Genomic DNA, 25,165 nt, shown 5'->3' with positions numbered 1-25,165 from the left:
GCAGCAGGACAGGGTGGCCATCACGGAGGGGGCACAGCTTATGCAAGGGAGGCACGAGCTGAGCACAGGGAGGAGAATGCCTGTGTGGGCTTCATTTCACATGGCTGGGCTGGAGAAGGCTCTTCCTTGGAGCCACAGCCAGGCCTGGGGGTGAGATTAAGCAGTTCGTATTCCTAGACACCAACAAAACAAGCAGTCAAAGGTTTTCCCTGGCCTGATGAGGAAACTCTTGCAAACTGATTTTTCACTGGATTTAGCCATGCAACAGCTTTAGTGTTGCAAACTGTTGATGGTAAAAACCCCAAAGTCTGGCTTTAAAACTCAAAGGGATCTGCTTTTGCACCTGAATAGCCTTGCTCTCTCCCAACTGCTGCTTTGGGAGCCATCACAGGAGCATCTATTGCTGAAGCCTCTCTCCACTGCCTGGAAGGCTGGATGCATTTCCTCCATCAAAAGATGAACCTCCTGTTGAATGACATATCCCGAGAATGGGCCTTTAGGTGAAGTAGCAGTTGAGCAATTAAATCAAGGAGAGCTGCCAAGACTCCCTGGCTCCTCTGAGATCACCTATAGCATCACCTGAGAGATGCACCAAGCTGGCGTCCCCACACGGAGATGCTTTCTGGCAGTGTACTGCAGCCCTCTCAGGATTTATTTCCTGAGCTTGGCTTCATAGGGTGGATGCAAACCTCCGACTCCAGCCTTGAGAAGTGGCGCAGGTGCCCTTCTTCCCGTGCCCCGTGCTGACCTGTGTGGAAAGCAAATGGCATCCAACCTTGCACCTGAGGGAGCAGCTGCTCGTGTGGTGCTGGGCACCATGGAGGTGTTGGCTCCAGGCACCCAGGCCCATGGCATCTTTCAGCACTGATTAATTTTGAGGTGTTAAAAGCAGAGATGTGAGTTCACAGATGGGGTTGGTGTGCTGGACCCTGGGCATGCCAATTCCTTCCTCCCACTCCTGGTACAGGATGATGGACCCATGCTTTCTGTGCCTTGTACCCTTCTATGCACCCTTTGTTTCCCAAATTCCCTGCTGACAGATCCTCATGCCCAAAGAAGTCTCATGCCAAAAATCTCTCTTTTCACCAGATTATCCTAAGGAAATCAGAGTGGGAATGTGATTATTATCCTCATTGTGATTTTGCCTGTGCTTTCCATCCCTGGGGGCAGATTGAGCTCACCCCCACTCCAATTCCCTTTGGAGGATCAGGGAAAACATCTCATCACCCCAAAATGGACCATGTCCAGCAGGTTGCACACCTGGGAGCGTCAGGCTTGCTCTTTAAGGACAGCCTGGAGCACTCCTACACACTGAGGTCCTCGGATTCACCTTTTTCAGCACAAGTCCCCACTTGGGTCTACATTCCTCGTAGCTGAACCATGGACTATGGGTGCTGTGCATGTGCTGAGGGGACTCCGATATTGAGGCACAGGGCAGCAGCTGCCTTCACTCCTCACAGCCTTGCATCCAAGTGCCAGATATGTGATACCTCCCTTGCTGGGAGGAAAGGGAAACAAAGCGGCCTTTCCGACCGAGGGAAGGATCGCTGTTGTCTAGACGAGGTGACTAAGGAGGGAAGGGGCTGACTGTTTGTACAGCTTTAGGGAGTGTAAACAGTGCCGACTGTCCCAAGCCCTTCAAAGCAGAGGAATCCGGAGATAGGATGAAAGCACAGGGAAATTCTGGCCAAGTGTCCAAGCAGAGCCGCTAAGGAGAAGGGGACCTCTTTGAGACAAAATCCCCAGCTCTTGAGCCATTTCAAACCAGCCCAAGTGAGGAAGGAGGAGCACAGCACAGCCAGCCATGGGCCGGGCTTTCAGGACTTTCCCAGCTTTGGCTGCTTCTCTCTGCAATCTCAGAACAAGTGTCCTGAAAAGGAAACTGGAGGCTCTGGGAATCCTGCTGTGCCCTGCGGTGAGCTGGTTTGGCCTCTGCTTTTCATTTAGCTCACAAAAGAAAGAGAAAATGCTGTTTGAGAGGTGATTTCCTTTTTTTCTTTTTTTTTTCTTTTTTTTTTTTTTACAACTTTAAATACAGTACTGAGTATAAATTAATCTTACATTTAAAAAAAGCAAAAAAAATTAAAATAAAACATCTTTACAAACCAAAAGAAATTACTTTGGAACAGCAAAACAAAGTATCTTAAGACTTGAGGGCTTGGGGATAGAGGGAGAGAGAAATGTGCCACCTTGGCAGTGGTACAAGAGGTGCTCTGGGCTTGCAGGAGGTGAGGACTGGGTTCCTCCACAACTTGTAACAGCTCCCAGGTTGTGGCTTTGGCTTCTTCCCCAGCCTCCCTCCAGGGCTTTACCCTGCAATAGGGAGGTGTGTGTGTGAAGAGAGAAGTGGCTGGAGGCAGGAGGGGCAGGGGGACTGCTGCAATCACTCTTGTCAGGTGTTTTCTGCGTGAGTAACTGCAGCACCCAGCATGGCACTATCTGAGACCACGACTCCGAGGTGAAGCTGGGAATTTCCATTATATGTAACATTTCTGCTAATGGTGACTGAGTATTAGCTGTGCAGAAACAGCCCTTGCCCACACAGTCTTCCTCCCTCCTCGGAGATAGGCACTGGCCCAGGAGGGACTCTACAACTGACTCTCCAGTTGTTCTCCAAGTCCTCCTCACTTAGAAGAGCTCATTTCTGTCTCAGACGGCTGCTGCCAACTGCAAAGACTGCCCTCATTTCTTTCTCTGTATCTACACAGAGCTGCCCACATGATGGATCAACTTCCAAACTACATGGATTGGGATCATCTAATGGGCAAAGAGATCAAGAAGGAAATTGAGAAGAAAAATGAGAGGAAAATGATGGGAGATGTAGAGACACTGGCAGGGAGAGATAAGGGGAAGCATGGCATGCAGGACACCCAAGAAGGGGTTAAAAACCTCATGAGAATAACATGATTCTGCTTTCAGGACCACAGAGCAGGCAAGGACAGCTCACTGAGATTAAGTCATGCTTCTAAGTTTGGCTGTCCTTGGTCTTGTTGTGGTGCCGCTTCATCTCCTGCAAGGAAGTTGTGCTGGGGGGATGCTGCAGAGCAAGAGAAATGGGCAACAAGAGAGAGAGAGATCAGATGATGCCTCTGCCTGCCCCATCCTGGGCCTCGCAGGCACGTTGCAGTAACAGTGTGCTTTTCTGCCAGACTAGTGAAGCCAATGCGTGCACGTGCCTCTGAGCTTCCTGCCACTGGGGAATGAAATCCATTTAAGAACATATTTATATATATATATATATTTATATATGCATGTATAAATACACATACACACACGCACGCACACATATATATATACACACACACACACATATACACACGCACACATACAGAGCAAATTTAAAAAATAATTTGAGTCCGAGCCTGGAAAGTTGAATTCTCCACAAGCATGTGCAAAGATGGCTCCTCTTGGCAGGGGCCAGGGGCGTGGAGACGATTCTGCCGCCATGTGCTCCTTCCCCACCATCCAAACACCTTCCAGTCAGCACCAGGAGCAGGAGGGGGAAGGGAGGGGGAGAATGCATTTGGCTTCTTTGCTTTGTTTTTGTTTTGTTTCTTCGCTTGTTTGTTCTGTTCCCAGAGATGTTGTATATCTTAATGGTTTTGGTTTTTCTTTTTTAAAATCAAATATACACACGCACATTAAAAATATATATCTGTCCAGGTAGGCTGATAAAAGTCCTTAGTGCATTTTCCATCACTGGTCACTGCTTGCAATCTGAGACACGCCTGTTTCCAAAATATAGGTCCAGTGCAAGTGTAGATCTCAGCCAGGCCCCCCAGCCTTACCAGAAGCATGAGGAAAAGGGAGAATATTCCCCTTCTGGCCTCTGTCCATGTGGTCTTCTCCTTTCCTTAGAAGAAATTGGACCCACTTTTCTTTTCACATTTTCTATCCTGTCCTCTGTAGCAGGGAAGGCATTGTCCTGTCCTTGTCACAAGTGGCTGTTGGCGTTCATGGTTTTATTTGTACTCTGTTCTTTTCTTGTATATATATATATATAAAGGTCATCTTTGTCCTTTTTTTTGTGTGTGTGTGTAAAACTTAAAAATTATGCTAATAAATGAAAGAAAGGAGGCTTTGGTGGGAGAAGGTCCACTGATGGAAAGAGAAGCACCAATTGCCGTCTGAATCAGACGTCGAGGCAGATGGACAAAGAGGAAAAGTTGTCACTCCAACGACCCCATGGGGGCAATACAGCAAATATATTAAATAAACCTGGAAGTGAAACAAAACCAAACACAGCATTAGAATATGTAACCCTTTCCCCCTGCAACTACCCTTCTATTCACTTTTCTCCTCTGGAAAGGACTTTTGACCTTCTCTGTTTTTCACCCTGAACAGCTTGAGCCAGAGCTGAGATTTGCATGGGTTTGCATCATTTTCCACCCTGGGAATTTCAGGCTGGCCAGCAGAATCCTGGGATAATTTGAGCCCTCATAGTACTAAGCATGGGAATCCCAATCCCAAGACACTGCCAGGTGCCCCTTGCCCCCAGCTCCTGAAATGCCACAGATGGAAGCCCGCCATCTCCTCTCCCAAGGTAAGGGGAAGTGAATGTGAGGTGAGTGGCCTCATTCAAGGGGCTGCAGCAGAGCTGGAACCACTGAGCCATGGGCCAGGGCTCTCTCTGTTAAGCTGTGTTGCCTCTCTCTAAATTCAGCTCCTCCTGATCTGTGCCCTGACTACTCTTTCTCTCTTTTCTGTACCTTTCTCTCTCATGGGGAACCAGGGCTTATTCTCCTTTCCCTTGTACCAGTGAAATTCTTCTGATGATGAGGGAATTACTCCTGTTTACACAAGTTGTGGAGAGAAGAATCAGACCCTGGCTTGATGAAGTCCAGATCTCTTGCCAGAGATTCCAGTTCTCCTTTTCCCTGGTATGACCTTTCTTATGCACATAGGTTTCCCGCTAGGAGAATGATGAACTGAAAGTGTTGCTCCTTTTCAGTCTTTCTGCTAACTTGACTAATGAAATAAAAGGAAAAGGGATCCCCAGAGCAACATTAATTCTCTGCTTTCAATGGAGAATCAATAGACAAAGGAGGACTGGAGTTGCTCCACAGAAGAGATGAATTACATGGACCCCGAGGGGATTTAGGTGTAGAGAGAAGTCAGGCTTGTTTTCTGCCTGTAAGGGAGGCAGGGAAGGAGAGGGCAGGGCCCAAGAGCAAGGATGGCTGGAGCAAGGATGGCCCGATCCTTCTAACTTAAAGGCATAAATAGGATGCACATGTTGGCACCCAACCTAGTCCTTCCCCCTCCTTAGACCCAGGTTTGATCCTGCAGTAGCCCCAAGCTGAATAAGCGGTCAGTGCTGTGGGAAGCGTCCAAGATGCCATGTCCCAGGAGGACATCTCTCCCAACTGGAAGAGTAGTTTGCTGTTACCTGCCTTGTGCTCTCCCCTGCCAGCACTTCTATGCTATGAGGATTTCTTTCAGCACTTTCTTATCGTTGACATGCTTGTACTTCTTATGTTTCCTCTTCTGTGCCGGCGGCCGGCGTACTCGCTGCCTCTGAGAGACAGCGGCTGTGGTGAACGATGGTGACAAGCCTGCCAAAACAGAGGGGAGAGTGTCTGTACGGCGAGGGGCAGCCGGCTCATGTTGAAATATCTTTCTCCACACACTGTCAACAAAGATCTCTGCAACAGGAGGGCCACAAGGCTTCTCTCTGTTCTTCTATCCCTTGTCCTCTGTTCTCCACAGTCTCTGCCCTCTCCCTTTTCCCACCATGCCCTTCCCCTCACCTCTCACCTCCCCCTCCTTCATTTCCCTCATTTTCAGCCCCTTGCAGGCAGGCAGACATCCTGGGAAAGGTCCCTCGGCTGGTATAAACCAGCAAAGGCCCGTGGGATTCACTGGAGCTAAGTAGATTGAAACCAGTGGAGGGCTCTTCCCTCTCTCCTCAGCCTCTCTTCTCGTGCCTCCCTCCATTCTACTAATGTCAAGATCCTTACGTCTCTGTTCACGTGGCCCTGGACGGATGTTCCTGGGAGGCGGTCGGAACACGGCCTCACATCGACACTGCACATGGTCCTCCAAAGGCACAACAACTTTTTTGAATTTTGGCTTCCTCTGGACAAATTCGATCTTGTTTACCTGTTTGGAAGAGAGAAGCAAGCAAAAGATTAATACACTGCAGCTCCCACTCTGTAAAAATAATCAGTGTCAGTGCTCTTCAGTACTGCCTTTCTTCCTAAAGGGTCAGAAGGCTGCGCACAAAGCATGGTTCAAATTTGGAGGAGGTGTGTATGGGAAACAATTCTGAACCAGCAGAGCAGACCTAGACTAGACAAGTTTAGATGTCTCTGGTTGGTTTCCCTGTTCCTAACTGTTGCTGCTGCTTAAGCAGGATGACTGGCTGATCACAGACAGAAACATGGAGCATGCAGAACTGGATAGCCTGTTTCTGACAGATGTGATGGTGGAGACCTGAGGGCAACCAGAACTAATTCCCACAGTGAATTACAGGAAGGGCAAAAGGAGAAAAACTCAGGCCCAATGCAAGCTAACATAGCTTCACCAGCTCTGCTGAGGCCTGTCTGAATTTGTCTCAAGCTCTTTAATAACTCACAGGGCTGAAGCCCTCAGCTCTATGTTTTATGGGAAAGGCGGTGCTCTGGAAATTCCCTCGGACTCTCCACCAGTGCTGACTCAGAAGGAAGACACATTGCTCCACATCCCACCACAGGGCACAAGCCTTCTAGGGGGTCCTCCCACTCCAGCAGCGGCTGGGCCTGACCCCACTCAGCTTATCTAACAAAACTGCAGTCCCTGAAGTGCTCCACAAGCTATAAATACTCACTGTGCTGTGTGTCTGGGATGGAATTCCTCTAAACCCACTGCCCCCAGCAGCATCCCTCAGCCAGTGCTGAAGCAGCCAGGCTGTTTATCTTTCCTTGAAAGCCCACTCCACACACTTCAGACCACACGCTGCTCACTAGACAAACACTTCCAGCCAAACAATAGAGAGACCTCTGTCCTCAAAGAAACCATTTCCAGGTCACTTTTTCAGGCTGGCTTTTGACCTCTCGCTTGTTTTTTTCCAGAAAAACAACTCCTGCTCCCCCCTATTTTTCCCCTCATTCAGCCTGGCTTTTCTGAGAAAGGAATTTCCTGATGAAAAGGGCTGTGTGAATACAATCTCTCCCAGCCAACCTCTACTGCCTGCCCGGGGGAGTCTCTTGCAGCTCAGGCAGAGGATTAGTATGGGATGAGTATTATTTTTAAACAAGCTGTCTGGGAGGAAGCTGTGAGGAGATCGCTGGTAGCTGTGAGGGGAGGATCAGAGCAAGAGGTTAGCTATCAGGTGTCTGCTGGCTGCTGTAGCAGGTCAGGAGGTAACTGTTGGCTGAGAGGGAGAAGCTGCTTCAGTGCATCTTGGAAAGAAGCTGCAGCAGCAGTGGGGGCAAGGAGACTGACACTGCAAGCCCTCCCCTCTTTCCATCAAAAACAGTTCCTGTGAGGAAAGCGCCCCATTTCTTCTGCTCTAACGCAGCAGACAAGGCTGCCTTGAGCCACAGAAAGGCCCATGGCATGGAGCTGCAGCTGGGGATGGTGCCCTGTAGCTCTGCATGGTGACAGTCCCCAGCTGCTGGACAGCACCAGCCCTCCCAGCAGCTGGCATGGACGTGACCCGTGCCGGTGTCTGCAGCGCTGCGTGGCCAATGCAGAGGTTGTGACAACAGAGGGGGTGCAAGGCAGGCAGCTGCGTGAGCCTTGCATCTGAGACCCGCTGTGGGCTTGGTTTTGGGGCATTGGGATGGCAGTGGGTGGCAGGAGGAGGGAGCAGTGGGAGGCATCTCCCTTACCTGGACGTGCCGGACACGGATCTGTGTGGGGCGACACTGCACATTGCGGTTGTTGCAGCACCCGGAGCAGCGCTGCACCTCCACACAGGGTGGCCACACCACAAAGTTAGCGTTGGTGCTGTCCACCATGTTGCGGGAGATTTCAAAGACCACCTCCCGCGTCTTGCACTCCGCAAGGACAGCTGTCTCTGCTGCTGCCAGAGCATCTGTGGAGGGCCAAGAGAAGAATGGGGGATGAAATGGGCTTTGCAGCTGTTACCATCCCACTGCAGCCACCTCTACTGGAAGAGAAAGACCCCGCATGACTCTCTCACACACACACATGTTCTTTCTCCTTCTCCCACCCCTCCAGCTCCCTCCCTGTACAGAGCCATGCCCGGTGGAGGAGGCCCCAGTAGAATAATTCTTCTCACTGCAGCAGCACTGTCCTAGGCAGGACATGACACTTCTTTAGAGCCAATCAGGACTGGCAGGATTTAAAGCAGAGCAGCTTGCAGAGCTCCAGACTCCCTCTCCTGCCCTCCTGGGGTGTAACACCCAGCTCCTACTCAAGGCCCAGACCTTCATTCTCATCTGTGTACACATACATGCTCACTACAACCTCTACCCCTACATCTGTATCTCAGACACGCATCTGCACCCACCCATGGCTGCTAAGGTAAGTGCCCCGACAATCACAAGGTCCCCTGACTCACCTAGGCTTCGTCGCTCTCGAGACAGGGCCACAGGGTTTTCACCAGGCTGAGTTGCATTCAGGGTCAGGCTCAAGCTATCCTCCTCTGCAAAGGGAAAGACATGACCTTATAGTACCAGGTACACGCAGGAGAAGACAGCAGGCACTTGTGCTCAGATCATTAGGCAAAGTGCAGGGACATGGCATAAGCCACAGCCCCAGAATGTCACACTAGGTGTAAACCCACCAGCAAGGTCACAGCTGTGTTGGAGCACACTCTAGGTTTGCCCTTGGCTCAGACTGCGCAGCTCAAAGCAACAAGCCTATCATGAAAGAGGGGTCCCACTCAGGTCAGGGGGAGGAAAACTCCAGCTCAAGAATGATAAGGCCCATGCCAGGGCTTTTTGGTATCAGAGAGGAGTAGCAGAGGAATTCAGATCGGCCAGCTGAGACCAAGATACAGCAAGGAGGATCAAAGACCAAACGAGACCAGCAGAACATTTGGTATATAACACTGAGGTGCCTTGCTGGGGTGGCTTGGGACTGGGAGAGCTGGGAGGTGAGAGGGCAGGTGAAGGAGGTGATGTGTGGGAGGTGGGGTGCTTGCATTCTCCCTCCCACCACACCTCAGCTGCTCTAGGTTAGAGCAGTTTTATGACAGAATAACGGAAAAATAGAGTTAAAATTACTTTTCCTCTATACTACTCTTAGGTAAGTGGCAGGATCTGGAGGTGGTTCAGTCAGCGATGGGAGAGGAAGACTGATAGCATTCAGGCTGGCCCTGAGCAGTTCCCTCCCACCCCACTGCCTTTTCCCATAGGAAGTGCTGAATAGAGAAATGCCCATAATCCCCACGGAGCACTCCAACACGCAGCCACTCCTGAGCTCTGGACAATGGCTGCACTCGAAGATAGCTCCCACCCAGCCACAGCTCTTTCCTTCTCTGACCTGCTTTAGCAGCTGAAGGAAACTGAATGGACGTCAGCATCAAGGGAGCAATTTTCTTAAAGGGAATTTGGGGCCAGTGGAAGATCTCTGTTTATCAGATGCATGGTGGAGCGGACTTCCCTTACCCATCATGTCCCATTCCTCTTCCTCAGCTCTACCCTAGTGCAGCCCTCTTATAAGGGGGAGCAGAGACTTTGCTCTCTGCTCAGCTCTGAAGCAGCTGCTGAAGGATTTGGGATAGGTGCACAGAGGCAGGAATCGTCTATGCCTGAGCAGTCAACATCTACACACGAGGTAGAGAGACAGACAGACATCCTTTAAAGCAGCTGGAGAGGTGTGATCAATTCTAGGTGCCATTTGTCTCTCCCTGAGGCAGATGCCCAAAAGGAGAACTGGTTGATCATGCTGAAGAAGGGCCTGTAGTTCTTTCGGGACTGGAGAAGATGCCTGGATGACTGGCTTAGATAACACACCTGCTTTGCAGGCAGCCACAGTTATGGGAGATGACTCCCACTCTACACATCTCTGTTGTTGGGTCTACAGTGGTGTCTCAGGTCAGGAGAGCACTATCTCAGCTCATCTGCCTCCTGGAGCTGCCTCATTCTGGCTCCTTGTGCAGCTGGTAGAGAGAAGCAGCTGTGGCACATACAGGGTGCACGGACAGCACGGTGAATAGCTCCAGACACTTTGGTATTATTTTGCTAACATACTAATTAGCAAATACTCTAATTCCACACAGGGCAAGCAAATGTCAATGCCGCTCAGTCAGTGTCTAGGAGCAGATGAGAGCCATGGGGTGCAACAAAGAAACTGCTTCACAGCACCACTTTTGTTTCCCTCACCAGCCTTTCCCATCTGAGACCTGAAGTGAAACCAGTGACTCAAAGCTCCACAGACTTCTCCCATACCTCTGGGCGTCTCAAGACAATGAGAGAAGCCCATTTTATTTCTTAGCCATGAGAGTGGTTAATAACTGTGATAGAGATGTATCTGTTCCTTAGACACCAGGCCATGACAGACCGCACACATCTTCTCAGCCACTCCTTCCCCACCCGTCCATCCTGTGCCACCTGGCACTTTATCAAATGGGGGGGGAGGTGGGCTGCCCTTTGACCACAGGTTGAGTTGATGAGAGGACAGAAATGGAGGGGGAAAATAGCAACAACTGTTGACTGGAAAGGAATTTTCTATTGAAAACCATGTCCCTCCCTCCTCCAGGTTGTCCTTCTACACCCCAGGTCAGCACTGAAGACAGTTGGGGTGGGGGGAACCAGCCTGGGACAATCCAGCACAGCTAATTTTGGAAGTTGCCCCATTGTGTGGCTCGTGGACAAGGAGGAGGGAACTGGTGAGGGCAGGGAGTGGCCCTGGCAGTGGTGGGGAGCCTCGTCGCCTCTTTCTAAGACAAACAATAGCTGAACACAGCTGGTGCCCTCCCCCTCGCTTTCCCCCCCTGCCCCTCCAGGGCCGTTTTGAAAGGCAGCGGGAATGCTTTTGAGACTGCGCCAGTGGTTGGACTGGCATAGGAAACAAAAGCAGGAAATTCTGTTCCCCCGTAGATAGTGTCTCGGCAAGGATTACAAAGCTCTAAACAGACAAAACACGAGAGAGAAGGCGAGCTGGGGGGGCTGGGGGACGACGGGCGGGAGCAGGGTTAGAATAGAAAGGAATTTGCTCTGAAGAGACCGTTTATAAATAAATTCCTGGGCCAGCCCAGCCGCCGTGGCGCGTGCTCCAGTTCCCACACGTGCCAACCCCTCCACACTTCGCTGCTCCTGCTGCTCACTGCACTCAGCCCTGGCCAAGTGACCCTAAGGCACTGTAGCCCCCGGAGCTCTTATCTACGGGCAGAAGGTGAAGCAATGGTACCCTGATTTAGCCCCTGTCCTGCATCTCAACCCTGGACACGTGCTCTGCAGCCCTTATCCTAAGAGCCTGTGGGAGCCCATGGGGTTTTGTGGATGCTAAACCTGAAAACCCACTCAGCCCTTCCCTCCTCTGTCACCCCATTCCCACCTCCCATTTTGCCACCTCCTAAACCGATCCTTGTTCAGTTTAAACCCTCCTGCCTGGGTGAAAAGTGCTGACCTCAGTTTCTTGGACTCACCTTGCCCATCTCCTATTATTTTTGTAAGCCAGTGACCCTTATTAGACCAGTTAGTAGGAGATCTAGAAAGGCATCTAGTTGCCTTTAACTCCCACAAGTTTCAAGGGGACTAGGTGTGTAAATAGCCAGGTCTTGGCTCCTAAATGGTTCCTATATTTACAGTGAGGTCTGCTGATAGTGTACCTGCTGGAAAATGGAATATCCCTGCCCAACCCCCCAAAGACTTAAGAAAAAATAGAGGAGTGTTTGGGGAAGAGATTTACCTACGGAGTCTATCCGCAGGGCATGCTGGAGGTCACTGATGGAGCGCACTGAGCCGCCACCCAAAATCTCATAAATGTCTTCGGGTATAGGGTCCCCCTGCCAGATGAAAAAAAAAAGAAAAGAAAGGGAGAAACAAGCATTAGAGAGGTGATCTGCAAATACTGACTGTGTCATGGAGTGGGATGAGGGGGATCAAGCACGGAGGAGACACAACAGAACCAGCAAAATGCAAAGACATGCATTGTCTTGCGTTGGCTTTTAAACCTTGAGGGCTTTATGCCTCATGAAGGCACAAGCCTGAAACCTAAGCAAAAGCAAGAGAGTCCCTCTTGCTGTCTCTCACAAAGCTGTCTGGAGACTGAAAAAGCCAAAAAATACCCAGGCTGTGCACCAGAGCCCTGAACACTATGCAAGCAGCCAACAAGGCTTCCTTCTCCGGTGCTGTATGAGTTCTCCAGGTGGCTTCTCATTCCTGCTGCCTGCAGTAAAGGCGTTTTAACAGACTTCCCTTACGCTATCAGATAAAACCTTCCCAATATTTCCCTCTGTTATGAAACTCCCTCACGGGCTTTGTCAGTTATCGTGTGTATGTGCGTGTGCGTGCGCGTGTTTTCAAACCACAGAGGCCCAATAATATACATCATTTGCATACTCTTTTTTAAAGAAAAAAAAAGGTGAGGGGTGGAGAGGAAGATTGACCTTCACAGCTGAGGCTGCTCTGGTATGAGCTCGCAGTGAAACCACAAAGACTACAGGGAAGTGGTGGGCTGAGGAGCTGATTTGGAGCAAAAAACATATGGGAGTTTGGATGTCCCTGCATACCAGCACCAAAAAAACCCAAATTAGCAGGTTTAGCAACATCAGACAATGGGCCAAATTCAGAATTTGTGCAGGCAGGTGCAATACCATCAGCATCTTGGGAATTTTACTCTGAGTGGGCCCCAGTGACAGCACTTAATAAGACTACAAAGGAGTGGTGTGGGAAAGCAAGTGCTGATTAAAACATACTTCCGAAAGACTAGAAAAAGAGATGGAGGAAAGTACTGGCCAAAGTGTTTGCTTTGCTCCCAGCTCTCTTCATTCAGGGCTACTCAAGCGGAAAAGCTGCTCTTTCAGCTGGGTGCTGGATGGTATCTGAGCCACAGCCCTACATATGCCCCTGTAACTGAGAGGAGAACTTGGCTCGTGTGCTTGTGAAACACAGAGATTTTCTTGTGGGTTTTTATGGTGGCATGTGTGTGGTCCTCTAGCGTGCAGCTATTCTCTCCCTGCCTGTGTTCAGTGCAGAACACTTCCCTTCCGATCGGAGTTGAGAAAAACCACCAGGCAGGTGGCTAAACGTTGGCTTTAAAGCTTGAGGACTTTTGCATGGCTGACTGAGCCTGGCACTCTCTCACATGTGCCTGTCCCTTGGACACCCGCTGTTCACTTCTATAGCAGGGCAACAGGAGTGGTCCCTCCTCAGCCCTGCCAGACCATCCTCTAATACTATAGCTTAAACTAGGACACGGTGGCGTGAAGGCTGCTGCAGCCCAAGTCATGGGGCAGAAACCTCATGGGAGAGCTGCAGAGCAGACAACACTAGTGTCCTAAACCTCTGCAGCCAGATCCCCCAGAGAGCTTGAGTCAGATCGAGCCTTCCTGCCCCGGTCCATCCCTGTCACTGTCACATCTCACCACAGATCTGGCTGTCCGCCTGCAGCAAAAAGCAGATTTTACATCCCCAGGCATTACTTCTTCAGTCTCTGAGGGAGAGGGAAGCAGCATCAGTGATGAATGCACAGCAAGAGAGAGACTTGTATAATTCAGGGATCACTGAATAGCTGTGAAATGAAGATGCCTTCTGACAACTCCTGCTGCGTGAGGGAGAGGGGGACCAACAGCCCAGTGCCGGAGAGGTTCTGCAGCACTTCCCTGCCTTGTGCCACACACATTTACTGGAAAGGGGATCATTTGCAATTCCCAGTACTTGCAGTCAGAGCTCAGCGCCGGGTAGTGAAATTGCAGGCTTTTAATGTTTGCACCTGTCAGCTAAATGCATTTGTGTACGAATGCTGCTCTGCACGGATGCCCCTGGTCCTTCCTGACACTTAATACGTGTAGGAAATGGAACTTTATTTTAAACTCTGGCACTCACTGGGGGAGAGCGTGGGCAGGTGTTACGAGACTCAGGGACTTTGGAAGCAAGCTGGGAGGTGTCACCTTGTTATCTGAGCAGGGGAAACAGATACGAATCGGGGATTGCAAATGCAGGCCCTCAGGATTTCTGGGGACTGCCTGTAGGAATAAGCTCCACTCCCTGCTCACAGTAGCAGTTTTAGATGCCAATTTTTTCTTGATGCAGATACTACCAGCATGGCTATGGTGTAACACCAGCCCACATGGCTCATAATCCTGTCCTCCTCCCCCATTTTTGTAAAGCAATTCTGCTAGTGACAACTGCAAGCCTGTGAAGCTCCTTCCTTTATCCCTGTAGTGCAAAACCAAGTCCAAATCTGGCCTAAGAACAGCTACACAACCTGAGCTGCCATGCCTTGTCCTTGCTCCCTTTGGGGTCTGTCACTGGGAACAGCCATGCCTCTGGCTCCCAGCCCTGTGCCTGAGAGGCTCTGAGACTGGGGCACCGCACACACCCAGGCTTGGGGCACTTGTGGAGATGGGACACAGGGAAGCAGAAGTCCATCAGCCATGTCCACCTGATCCCATGGGGTCAGAAGATGGAGGAGCATAGCAAGAGGTGGGATCCCCAACAGACTAGCCCAAGCAGCTGGTGCTTTTCCTGCTTAGCAGCTCCTCTGGAGTTATTTGTCTAACACAGGTTAACAGTCTCCCTTTTTAACTGTGCGGCAGATCAAAGAAGACTTTTGTCTCAATGGACTCTTGGCTGGCTGTCAAGTGCCCCAAGGCCTGGCCCTGTATTCCTGCGAGGCCCTGAACTCTTAGAAGAAAGTAAGTTTGTTCTTCCCTCCCTCCCTCTGCCCCCCAGTTCCTGACTCTTCCCTGAGCTGCAGGGGCACCCCCCAGCCTACCAATCCCTTGGCGGGGAGGTCCACTCCCCTTCTTGAGCTGGGTGCTGGTGCTTGAAGGGCAAGTAGTACAGCACACCTGACAGAAGCCAGCAGAGCACCTGGGCAGGGGCTCTGCCTGCCCTGCAGCTTCCCTGTGCTGTGGCTGTGATGTCGGGGTCTCTTGGCACAGCAGCTTTGCCTCTCTCCTTCCAGACATCCAGCAGCACTGTTTGGCTACTGCAAACTGACATAGATGCAGCAACACCCTGCAAACAAGACATTCCCCTGTCCCTTCTCCCCACACATGCACTCCCCCAAAACCTGCCTCCTCCCTAACCCCGCCACCTCTTGCCTCTGGAGTTTTCTGCCAACATATGCTTTTGAGAACCAGGGATGTTTGAAAGGTCCCCTTGTCATCACCTGCTGCCAAGGTGGTGCAGGAAATATGCAGGACTGTGCTCCAGTCCTCCTTTGGGCAAGGGTTTCAGAGTCTTGCCTGAAAGTGAGTCTCTTGGTAGCACAGCAGGTACAGAAGAGGAGGGAGCAAAGATTGTGCAACCAGCAGGGAAGGCAGACCCTCAGGGCTCAAAGAAACAAGGCAAGTATACTCCCAAGGTGAGGACTCCTCCAGTTCCCTTTTCTGTGCTAGTGTGTGTACACACAGCCACGTGTGACTGCACACAGAAGGACAGAAGGGTAGCAGCAGTACCAGTTTGGGAAGGGCAGGGAAGCACCCAGCTATCCGCTCCTCTGCCCAGGAGAGGAGAACTTTCTGAGCACCTCCACACTGACCATGGCAAGGAATCTTGGCAGCAGAGTCTCGAATGATCAGCTAGGCAAAAAACCCCAAACAAACAGCATTTTTTAATTCCCTCTGAAGCTGACATGAGGACCCTGAGGGGAGACTCCACTGCATTCCCTGGCAGAGAGCAAGACCAGCAGCACCTGCCACCAGCCCTCCCCTGGCACAGGTCTTCCACCCTTCCAGCTTCATTCTGGGCTACAAGGGGACTCCAGCATCCGCCTGCCAGAAGACCCCACAGCAGGCACAACCCTCATCACATCAGCCCCTTCCATGTGGGATGGAGGGTTATGTTTTCCCTCCTTAAAATAATCAAACAATGTTTGATCTAGCCCACGTTCCTAAAATACAGCCAGACCTACCCACCCTTTTTCCATTTCAAGGGGGACTCCACTGCTCCTCCACACTCCCCCCACACATCCCCTGCAAGGGCTGGAGGCATTTCCACCCCCGGGGCTGGCTGTGTACTGGCAGCTCTGCAAACAGCTCAGGAACCCTGTCATTCTCTCCTGCTGCTTCACATCAGCTGATGGTGAGAGGGAGGCAGGGACGACTCGCCTGGCTCCTTCCACGAGCTCACCCCAGACATGTCATCCATCCCAGCTTCCACTGCTTTGTCCTTGTCACTGCCTCATACTAGGAAGACTATGGAAGAACGCTGGAGCCTGGCAGCAGGAAGATGCAATGGGGACCTGGGCCGAGGTTATAAGCAAGCGCCCAGCCGCACCTCATTCCTTGGGAATTCCAGAAAGCCTGCCAGTGGGGCTTCACCCCAGCACAACCAAGATGGGCTCAGCCCATCTCTGTAAATGTTGCAAGGCAACTGTTATAGCCCGCAGGGCAAATGCAAATAGGCTTAGCATCCTTGCTTCCCAACTGGCAAATACCTTCCCGCTGAGGCTTGTACTCCCTCTGGCTGGAAGAGCTCCAGGGCCCTCCAGCTCCAGGTGGGTGTGATCACAGAAGGAGAGGGACTCAGGAGGCTCCGTCTCCTCCTTCAGGCCTCTACTGATCTGAGGAGCTACTTCTTCTCATGCACTTTCTCTGACAGGGCTGGGAAGAAGTGCAAGCTCCGTTCAGAGGACAATTATGGTTCAGCAGTCTGGTAGGAGCTCTGCTGTGTGTGCTTGGTGCAGAGGGTGCAACACACTGCCCTCAAAGTAGATGTGGGGACTGGTTGAAGGCAGAAGCATCTACCCGAGCAGAAATGTTCTTGGTTCTCTGGTCATGCAATGATAAATATCACAATTCCTCCTATGAAACCTAGGGCCAGAATTCCCAGACTTTAACCCTATTAGTCTATCATAGAGCTGTGCAGTATTTTAGTGTGATTACAGCACTGAATAACAGCCCCCTGGGATCAGACACTTCCACCTTCACCCTTCCCCAGCACCAACCATAGCTGATGTTTCATGCTGCATGGGAGGAAGAGATCTGAGCCATCCACAGAGGAAATACCATCCTCTGCCCAAAACAAACACAACCACTGGGCAGCCCACAGCTTTAACTGCTTCCTTTTGTGGCTTGGGCAAGGGCAAAATGGGCCCATAGGGAGGTGACATGATGCTTCGCACCCAACCTTTTCCTTGACGGCCCACAAGGGGTGCACCCACTCCCCAAAAATGAGGAAGAAAAAGAGAGAAATTATGCAAAGGGAGGAAAGTTTTGGTGGAAGGATGTGTCCTGCCCCTGACAACCAAGTTGCAGATCCAACCCACAGTTTTGCCATGAGCTGAAGTGGGAACCTAGCACTGTGTAGGAATGTTAGGGGCTTTCTGGTCCCCTCAATCTGCACACCATCAGATGATGAAACATGGCGACAGAGGCTAAGGATCTGGGGGTTTGGGGCTCCTTTTCCTCAGCCATGGCTTGGGATGAGGCTTCAGGGAAACTGAAGAGGGCTGAGATGTTCGTTCAAATCCACCACCTGGCCCCCACCCTCTGCCTGGCTTCCTCCTGAGCAGAGCATTCAGGATTGCAGGACAAGATCCTTGTGTGACTGTGGAAGCACAGCAGACACTCACCGCCTGCCTCTCCCCATCACCCTAGCTGTAGGCACGCCTTGCTGTACAACCGCGCCACTTCGTGTTGGTGCCTCTACCCACGCTGACCCCTTCCTTGCCCCCTCCAAACCCCCACGCCCTTTCTCCACTAGCCCCTTGGCAATGCCAGGGTGGGTTTCACTCTGTGTGTTATTCCAGGGGTGCCAACTGGGCCTCGGTCCCTGCCGCACGCACGCTGCAGCGATGCCAAAATCGCTGAACGGGGTGAGAGGCTCGATGGAGCCGGCATCTGCCCCGGGGTGACAGCCCTGGGCGAGGCAGGGCGGGAAGCTGTGGGGTCCCCGCGGCTCCCCAGCAGCACCCTTTCTCCCATATTAACCAGGGGCCGCTTCAGCCTGGTATGCCCCCCGTCCCTGCAGACACGGGGGTGAATGTATTCCCAGGCGAAGCGCCCCCGGCGGCCCCGTCCCGAGGGTAGCGCCCGCTCGAGAAGGGTGCCCGCTCCAGCGGTCGCTGCCCGCCATTGGCGCACCGGCCGCAGTCCCTCCCTCGGAGAGGGGCCGGGAATCGCCCGCCTGCCCGGGCCCCTCGCCCCCTCCGCGCCCTCCGCTCCCGCCCGGCCGCCCCCGGGCTTCACCCGCCGCACCTGCGGGGCGGGAGCGGCCGCCGCCGCCGGCTCTCCCCGCAGCCCGGGGCTGGCAGCTCGGCAGCACCGCCCGCTGCCAGCGGCGGAAACTCACCTCCATGCGGGCCAGGGGCAGGGAGAGGATGAACGCGAAGACCACGCCGAAATTCATCCCGACTCCAGGCCCCGCCGACTGCGGGCACATGGACGGCGAGCCCCGGCAGGGAAGCGCTTCCCGCAGACAGCCCCGCGACCGCCCGGCCTCAGGCATCGAGGGTGCCGCGCGTTCCCATGTCCCTCCAAGCCGGGCTGCGGTGGGAGAATCGCAGGAGCCCTTGGAAGAGGACGCGGAGGTGGTGGTAGTGGTGAGGGGAGAGAGAAGTAATTCTCGATGACTTGCCTGCCTCTGCGCTATCTCATAAGCCCGGTGGGAAAAAAATGCAGTCCCTCGGAATTGCACACATCCAGAGTCTACGTCCCCCTCGCTGCAAGGGATGCTTCAGTGGTGCCTTTGGCTAGGTGGTCCACATGCTATTCTTCCTCTTGGTTTTCTTCCTTTTTTTAAAAAAAAAAAAAATATATATGTAAAAGCTTTTACATGCAGGTAACAACGTCTCAATGTTCTTAGAAAAAGATGGTAATAACAGAATAATAACTAGAAAAAAAAAAAAGAAAAAGGAAAAAAAACTTTTCCAAAGTTTGGTGTGAAATCCAAAAAATGAAATCTTCCTTAAGGTGTCCTTTTCTTAAAATGCTCCTTTCCTTCCTTTTGCCCTCTTGCTTTTTAGCAAAAAGTTGCTAGTGTACATTGAATTTTTTCACCTTACGTTAGATTCTGGCTCGGGTGCCTTCTCGTTCCAAGTGTTGGCAGTTTGCTTGAACAGGAGGTTTGCTTTGGGTTTGGAGACAGGTGAGAGCAAATGTTTTCACTCTGGGTTGCGTGCGTGCATGTGTGTGTGTGTGTGTGTGTGTGTGTGTGTGTGTGTGTGTGTGCGTGCACTGAGCCTTGACAAGCCTCAGAGCAGAGCTGCTGATGCTGCCTCCCACACTCTGTTGCAACGAAAAAGGAAAACCAAAAAAATGCAGAAAAGGTAAAATTGCAGGAGAGGCGAGTGAGCCGATGGGGCTTTATTTTAGTCTGCGAGCTGCAAGAGAGACTAAACTGGCACTCGGGGCTGCTCCTTTTATGAAGGAGAGGAGATGGGTGGAGCATAACTTGCCACCCTCCTCTTGGCTGGGTATCAAGTGAAAAATCTAGTGAGGGAGTAGCAGTCTATTGCTGACAAAATAAAAAGTGTGTTAATTTAAATGATAAATTAATTAAAAATGACTAATGCTGCAGTAACCTGTATAATGTGGCTTTAATATCGCGTGAGGAATGGGGACAGAAATTCCTGCCTCCTCGGCAAGAGATAAGAAGAGAGGAGTTCCCGGCATGGTAGTTTGTTATTTTTTTTGGCCCCAGGTTCTCACTGTTTCAGTCTGGAGCCCATTTCTCTAAGCTCCCCTCACCGCCTTCCTTGCCCTGCTACAGCACTAGCTCCAGGGAGAGAGGCGGCTTTAATATCTTCCATCTCTTTGTGTGAAGGGGAAAAAAAAGAAGCCAGAGAAATCTACTCATTCCTATAAGACAGTCTGGTGTTGCTCGTGGCACCCGGAGGTATTTTGCTGCATGATTATCTCCACGATGTAATAAACATCTGAAGGGAAATTAAGCAAGCAGATATTTGCTGTGGGGGGAGAGGGATGGGGAGGGGAAGGCTGCTAACAGGTGAGTTCAAGAAAGAGTCATATCCTGTTGAAAAAACACCCATATGCACACCCTCTCATGTGCATACGAGTGATCTCCCAGCGTGGGGTTGCACACTCGCAAAGCACACTCCAGGCACGACCAGGAGGGGTTTCTGTACCATCTTTGTGCAGGCTCGTATCCACCGATACATTCCTGCACTGTCATGCACCGCAGGCACTCGGCAGGCTTTCACTCTGAATCCCAAGCATCTTCCCTGCTTTTTCTATGCTACGCACACGCTCCTATTCGAGCCACTCGCATGCACAGCTACGTGCAAATTTTGTCTCATTCACACATCCCTGGGCATCCATGTGTTCTGCTTCACTCTACCCCTCTCTCTTCCTTTCTCACATACGTACACCCACTGGCATACCAGTGGCCTCATCTTGCAGTATCACACATGCTCCCTTAGACTATCTAGGTGCCTGTGAGTCTCATGCAGCCAAACCCTCTCTAAAACACATGGTCTCACACCAGCACTTGCATATGCACCATCCCAAGTGCCCAGGTGTGAGGAGCAGCTACCAGAACTGAGCAGCAGGCAGCCCACAGCTCCTCTGTAGTAGGAGCTGACAACACCTCCCAGGTTGGCTAGCTACACCTCTGAACTTCATTTTGGTCTCATGGATGTGGGTGTTGGTCAGAAAGCACAGGGACACAAGGAGGACTGGGGGTCCCTCTTAGCTTTCTTAAAATAGCCTAGCTCCTGTGCTCCTCCCATCACAGAGACAGGTCATGTAGACACAAAATGGAAGGTCCTACGGTGGGGCAGCATGTCAAGGTGCTCTTGAGTCACAAGGGATCACCGCCCTTCACCCTAACCCAGAAGAACAGGGGGCAGATTTCCCTACAGGTGGGGAGTTGGTCAGGGCCATGTGAGCTCTGACACCCGGGCCATCTGAGGTGCATGAGTGCAGAGATAAGGAGTGTTCTGGGAGTCCCTCAAACCAAGTCTAAAGTGGCTTGGTCTCAATTCTGGAGCTCAAGGGGGAGGAAGTGGAAATGCAAGGCATACCTTTGTTCATTTCTACCGCTGGAGACCTTAACAAGTCTTTATCTTAGATGCTCCAGCCACGTTAGCCCTGTCCCACCCCAAATTCCTCAGAACGCTCTTAGAATTCCCCTCATTCTCCATCCTGTCCCGCCAGCAAGTGTACCAGCCATTTCAAGTGATGATAATTTTCTCTAACCCCCCAGGCAGGGTGGAGTTGCTACCCTAATGTCTAACTGGGTGTTGAAACTCCTTCTGAAATCTGTAGGAGGCCTCAAAAAATGTTTTTAAAAGGGTCTGGGTCCATCTCACCTCACTCCAGATGGCACAGGCCAAAGAAATTCTGTAGCCATGGGCTCCTTGGTGTTCAGCAGGGGGAAAGCTGAGGATTTGAGATGGCCAAACCAGCTTCTGGAAGCCCTTCTATCTGGGTAGAAGGAGCTGGGGGCAGCTAGGTCCCGAGTGTCCATGACCCCATTATGTGTTTAAGGTTTATAAGGGGTCAATGGAAGCTAAGGTGCATTTTAAGGATTTCTGCCCTCAGATAATCTAGTGTGGCTCCACCACCTTCATGCCACCTGATTCAAGCTGTGTAGGGGGTCCCCCACGCTGTAGTGGCTGCCTGGCCAGGACAGAACAGCCTGTGTGTGGGAGGGCTGATCAAACTCCTCAGCAGGGAGAGATATTGCTGCTGGAGAGAAGAAGGACTCAGCAGAAAGCTAGCAGGATCTGCTGCGTGTGTCTTGCTCAGTAGCAACAAGAGCTGCTGCAAGGCCTGATTTTGGGGGGGGGAATATGTGTGGTGTGGGGTATTGTTTTTTTAGTATAACCGGCTACATTACATCTTAGCTGGGATAGAAATAGAGTTATTTATTTTCATGTGGATGATGCTGGGCAGTTTTTAGAAGCTCAACATGAGAAACAAAAAGCTAATCCCTGGTGAAACTCCAGACAGTAAGGAAGAGGATGTTTGGAATTTGACTAATCATCTACCTATGACCCTGCCTGGAAATAGAGCAAAGTGATATTCAAGCCACTCAGGCTTCAGTCTCTTTTTCTTACTCTTGGTGTTTTTAAGACAGAGACAGATTTTTCCCTAGTGAGGTCTTGAGACTCACTAAAGGCTGGGCCAGTCTCACTGGCATAGCATTCAATAGAGATGCATGTCCTTAAAACTGCTGTACCTTGAGCCAGGCGGATGCTCCTTTGATTCTCTTACTTCTGTGAAATTAGCTTTACATTTGTCCCATAAACCCCTAAAACTAACGGGGATGACTGAATCTTCCCCTCACCTGGCCTGTGGGAGGGGTGTGGAGGGCTGTGGGGCTGTTGGTGTCCCAGATGTCACAGGAAAACAGTTTGAAACCAACACTGCATATATTAGAAAGATGTTTCAAGGCTACCTGAAGGAACTGGACCATAAAAATGTCCCATTAGAGCATCAGAACTTGACAAGGTCTAGTCACAGCTGTGCTAGCTGGCAATGGCCCCACAGACAAACCACAACAAAAACAGATTTCCTAAGAGCCTGTAGCAGGGTTTCTTATTAAAACACTTTCACCACCACTAGAGCTCTGAAACCTATGAACAGCTGAACTCATCTCCTTGGTTATTTTCTTATCACTAGGGAGGAGAGCAACACTTGTCCGAGGACAATAGGCAGTTCCTTGCTGAAAGGCTGCTCTCCCCTCATCTTGTGGAAAAAATTATCTACTAGCTACCATCCACAGAGGCACGATGCAAGGGGTGATATTTTTTTTTTTAATTTATTTATTGCATTTTTTTTAGAGAAGGGAGAGAGTTGTGAAACAACAGGAAGAAAAACAGGGCTTACAATGGAAAGCAAGACTCAATCTGAACAGCTGAGATGTCTCAGCCTCTGCATGATGAGTCCTATTTTCAAAAACAATCAATGGAAATAAATTAGTAGGTGTTGAAAGCCGACGTGTAGTCAGCCCGCCCACTCAAGGTATCTAACTTAGGTGTTGCTCCTGCTCTGGTCTCTGAGTTCAGGAGAGCGATGAGCAATCCCTACGCCTACACTACGGGGCTGCCGCAGCCCTCAATGGAGGGGAGCAGAGCAGCCCTGACACTGAAATGAAGCACCTAGAGTAAGTTTTACGACTAGTTTTCACCAGGAGACCTGTTCTGTAGGCGCATCAGTTTTACACCACATCGTCTTGTTGTGCAAAGTTTGTCCCGAGCCAAGTGATCAGAACAGAGCTGAGCCATGATACGTAGCTTTAGACTATGGCTTACACCATTTGCCCCAGAGGCTGCTGACATGGGAGCTGCCCTGACTTCCTAATGAGTTCAGTCTAATGAAGGAAAAAGGAGGAAAGGAGAAGAAAGACCAAAGGAAGGAGACAGAGACAGGCAGGGACCTGGTGTTTGTATTTTGTGCTGGAGAAAGGCAGAGCCTCAGGGTACCCAGGGCTTGCATAATTTTTCTTCCCGCCCCTGGCAGGGAAAATGCTTTCCAAGGATGAGTAAAACCCTGACAGAGCCAGCGGCTCCAGGGGAAAGGGAAGGTGTCACCTGGAGAGCAGGAGTTCGATGGGACCTGCCAGGCTTCCTCTGGGAACCACTCCCCTCTGCCTGTTTCTCCCCATCAGAGGGATTCCCCAGCCCCTCACCACCTCCTTCATCTCACCCATTCCTGGCAGAAACCCGGCAGAGAGGAGAGGAGAGGACGGGGAAGGGGACTAGCACGCAGACGAATGCAGAGGGCAGAGCACAGTCCCTGACAAAGGCAGAGAGGGAGAGGGGTTGTGCCGGCCATGCCTTGCTGCCCCATGCTTTGAGGTGAAGGAGAAGGCAAAGGCATTTCACATCTCTGCGGATGTGCAGCTCGAGCAGGATTCAAAGAGAGAAGGCAAAGCTGAGGGCACTGATTTCTCAGCACTTTCCTGTGTGCATGCACGTTCCTACATCGTGGGGAGGAGGGGAGGCAGCCTTCACTGATCATATTACCATCTATTTCTCCCCCATCCCAACCCCCAAGTTTAGGGTAGAAGGGAACAATTTCCTTACACTGGCAACCATCCATTATGTCTATGGATATGCTCCCCACCCCATTCCCCCTCTCTTTCCTGTTTTGATGAAAGGAAAAAATGTTCTGCTTTCCTTCTTTATTTTTCCAGACTGGTGAATAGCACTCGAAAGGAATTTCTCTCCCTCCCCCTTCCCCTCTCCCAGTATAATAAATATATACGTATGTGTGTGTGAATACACCACACATCACAGGTCATCTGTTGTTTTTCAAAAGGCATATACTATTTTTGTTTCCAAATTGATTAGGTGGGCAGCGGTCCCCCTTTCCACTGACACCACCCCAAACACTGCTTCCCCTGCCCTCACCCTCTGCCACTCACCATCTCCCCATCCTTTGCCCCTGGGTCTGCAGCGAGTGGCGGTGGCGGTGGCAGCGGCAGCAGCGAGAAGGAAGCTTGCTGAGCTGAAATAAAAATAGCCCCAGCAGTTAGTCAGCTCAGAACGTAACATGACTCATGATGTGAAATGAAGATGAGGGTCGAAAACCAAAAGAAGCAGCTCTCCCCTCCCCATACCCCACCACCAGCTATTACTGCTCACGTCACAGAGCAAAACCCACTTAAAATGCTCCTCACCGGGAGTGAGGGCATTGGCCGAGGTGGAAAGCCTCGTGTGCTTTCCACCTGCGAAGATCTTTCCACCTGCAAAGACCTTTTGTACCTTTGAGAGCTGGTACTCTTGCCTGCACCCGTCTGGTTGTGCCAACACTGGATTTGATTTGTTGATGCTCTGAGACCCAACTGTCAGCTCATTTCCCTCTCCTAAGCCATGGGCCTTGAACAAAACCAACATCCCATCAATACAGTGGGATGACATACTCTGTGGCACCCTTGTACCAGCAGCTGGTTTGCAACAGCACAAAGGCAGCCAAGCACCTGCCGTGGCCTGAGCCTGTGACTGGGGAGATGAGGGAGCTCTTGCCCACCCATAGCCCACCCTGTGCCCCATCTCCATCACCAGGCAGGGTGCCCCCCGTGTGGTGTGGAGGACAGCCTGCTCCCTGGGGTGCGTGAGAGAGCAGCACGCCTGGCATGGCAGGAGGCAGGCTGCCACTATCTGCTGGCCTGTGTAATAAAGGAGGGAG

General features: G+C 51.3%; 1 protein-coding gene across 2 annotated transcripts; it reads right to left on the bottom strand.

The window, feature by feature from the left end:
- Positions 1-1,972: 1,972 nt before the first annotated feature.
- On the bottom strand, positions 1,973-24,482 carry PDGFB (platelet derived growth factor subunit B). Of its 2 annotated transcripts, XM_032689462.1 has the most exons (8): positions 24,402-24,482; positions 18,360-18,799; positions 11,806-11,902; positions 8,510-8,593; positions 7,815-8,020; positions 5,961-6,102; positions 5,390-5,555; positions 1,973-4,218 (listed from the first exon to the last, which is right to left on the bottom strand). In XM_032689462.1, exons 2-7 carry the CDS (start codon positions 18,513-18,515, stop codon positions 5,419-5,421), a joined length of 822 nt encoding a protein of 273 aa, XP_032545353.1. In that variant the 5' UTR covers positions 18,516-18,799; positions 24,402-24,482; the 3' UTR covers positions 1,973-4,218; positions 5,390-5,418. The 2 variants fall into 2 exon arrangements, with proteins under 2 accessions (XP_032545353.1, XP_032545354.1); XM_032689463.1 differs by lacking the exon at positions 24,402-24,482 and having other exon boundaries at positions 5,394-5,555; positions 18,360-19,380.
- Positions 24,483-25,165: the final 683 nt, after the last annotated feature.

The sequence above is a fragment of the Chiroxiphia lanceolata genome, chromosome 5 (assembly GCF_009829145.1).
Source record: "Chiroxiphia lanceolata isolate bChiLan1 chromosome 5, bChiLan1.pri, whole genome shotgun sequence".
NCBI classification, from domain to species: domain Eukaryota; kingdom Metazoa; phylum Chordata; class Aves; order Passeriformes; family Pipridae; genus Chiroxiphia; species Chiroxiphia lanceolata.
The sequence above is the reverse complement of the archived record's forward strand: the minus strand, read 5'-3'. Positions and strand labels throughout refer to the sequence as shown.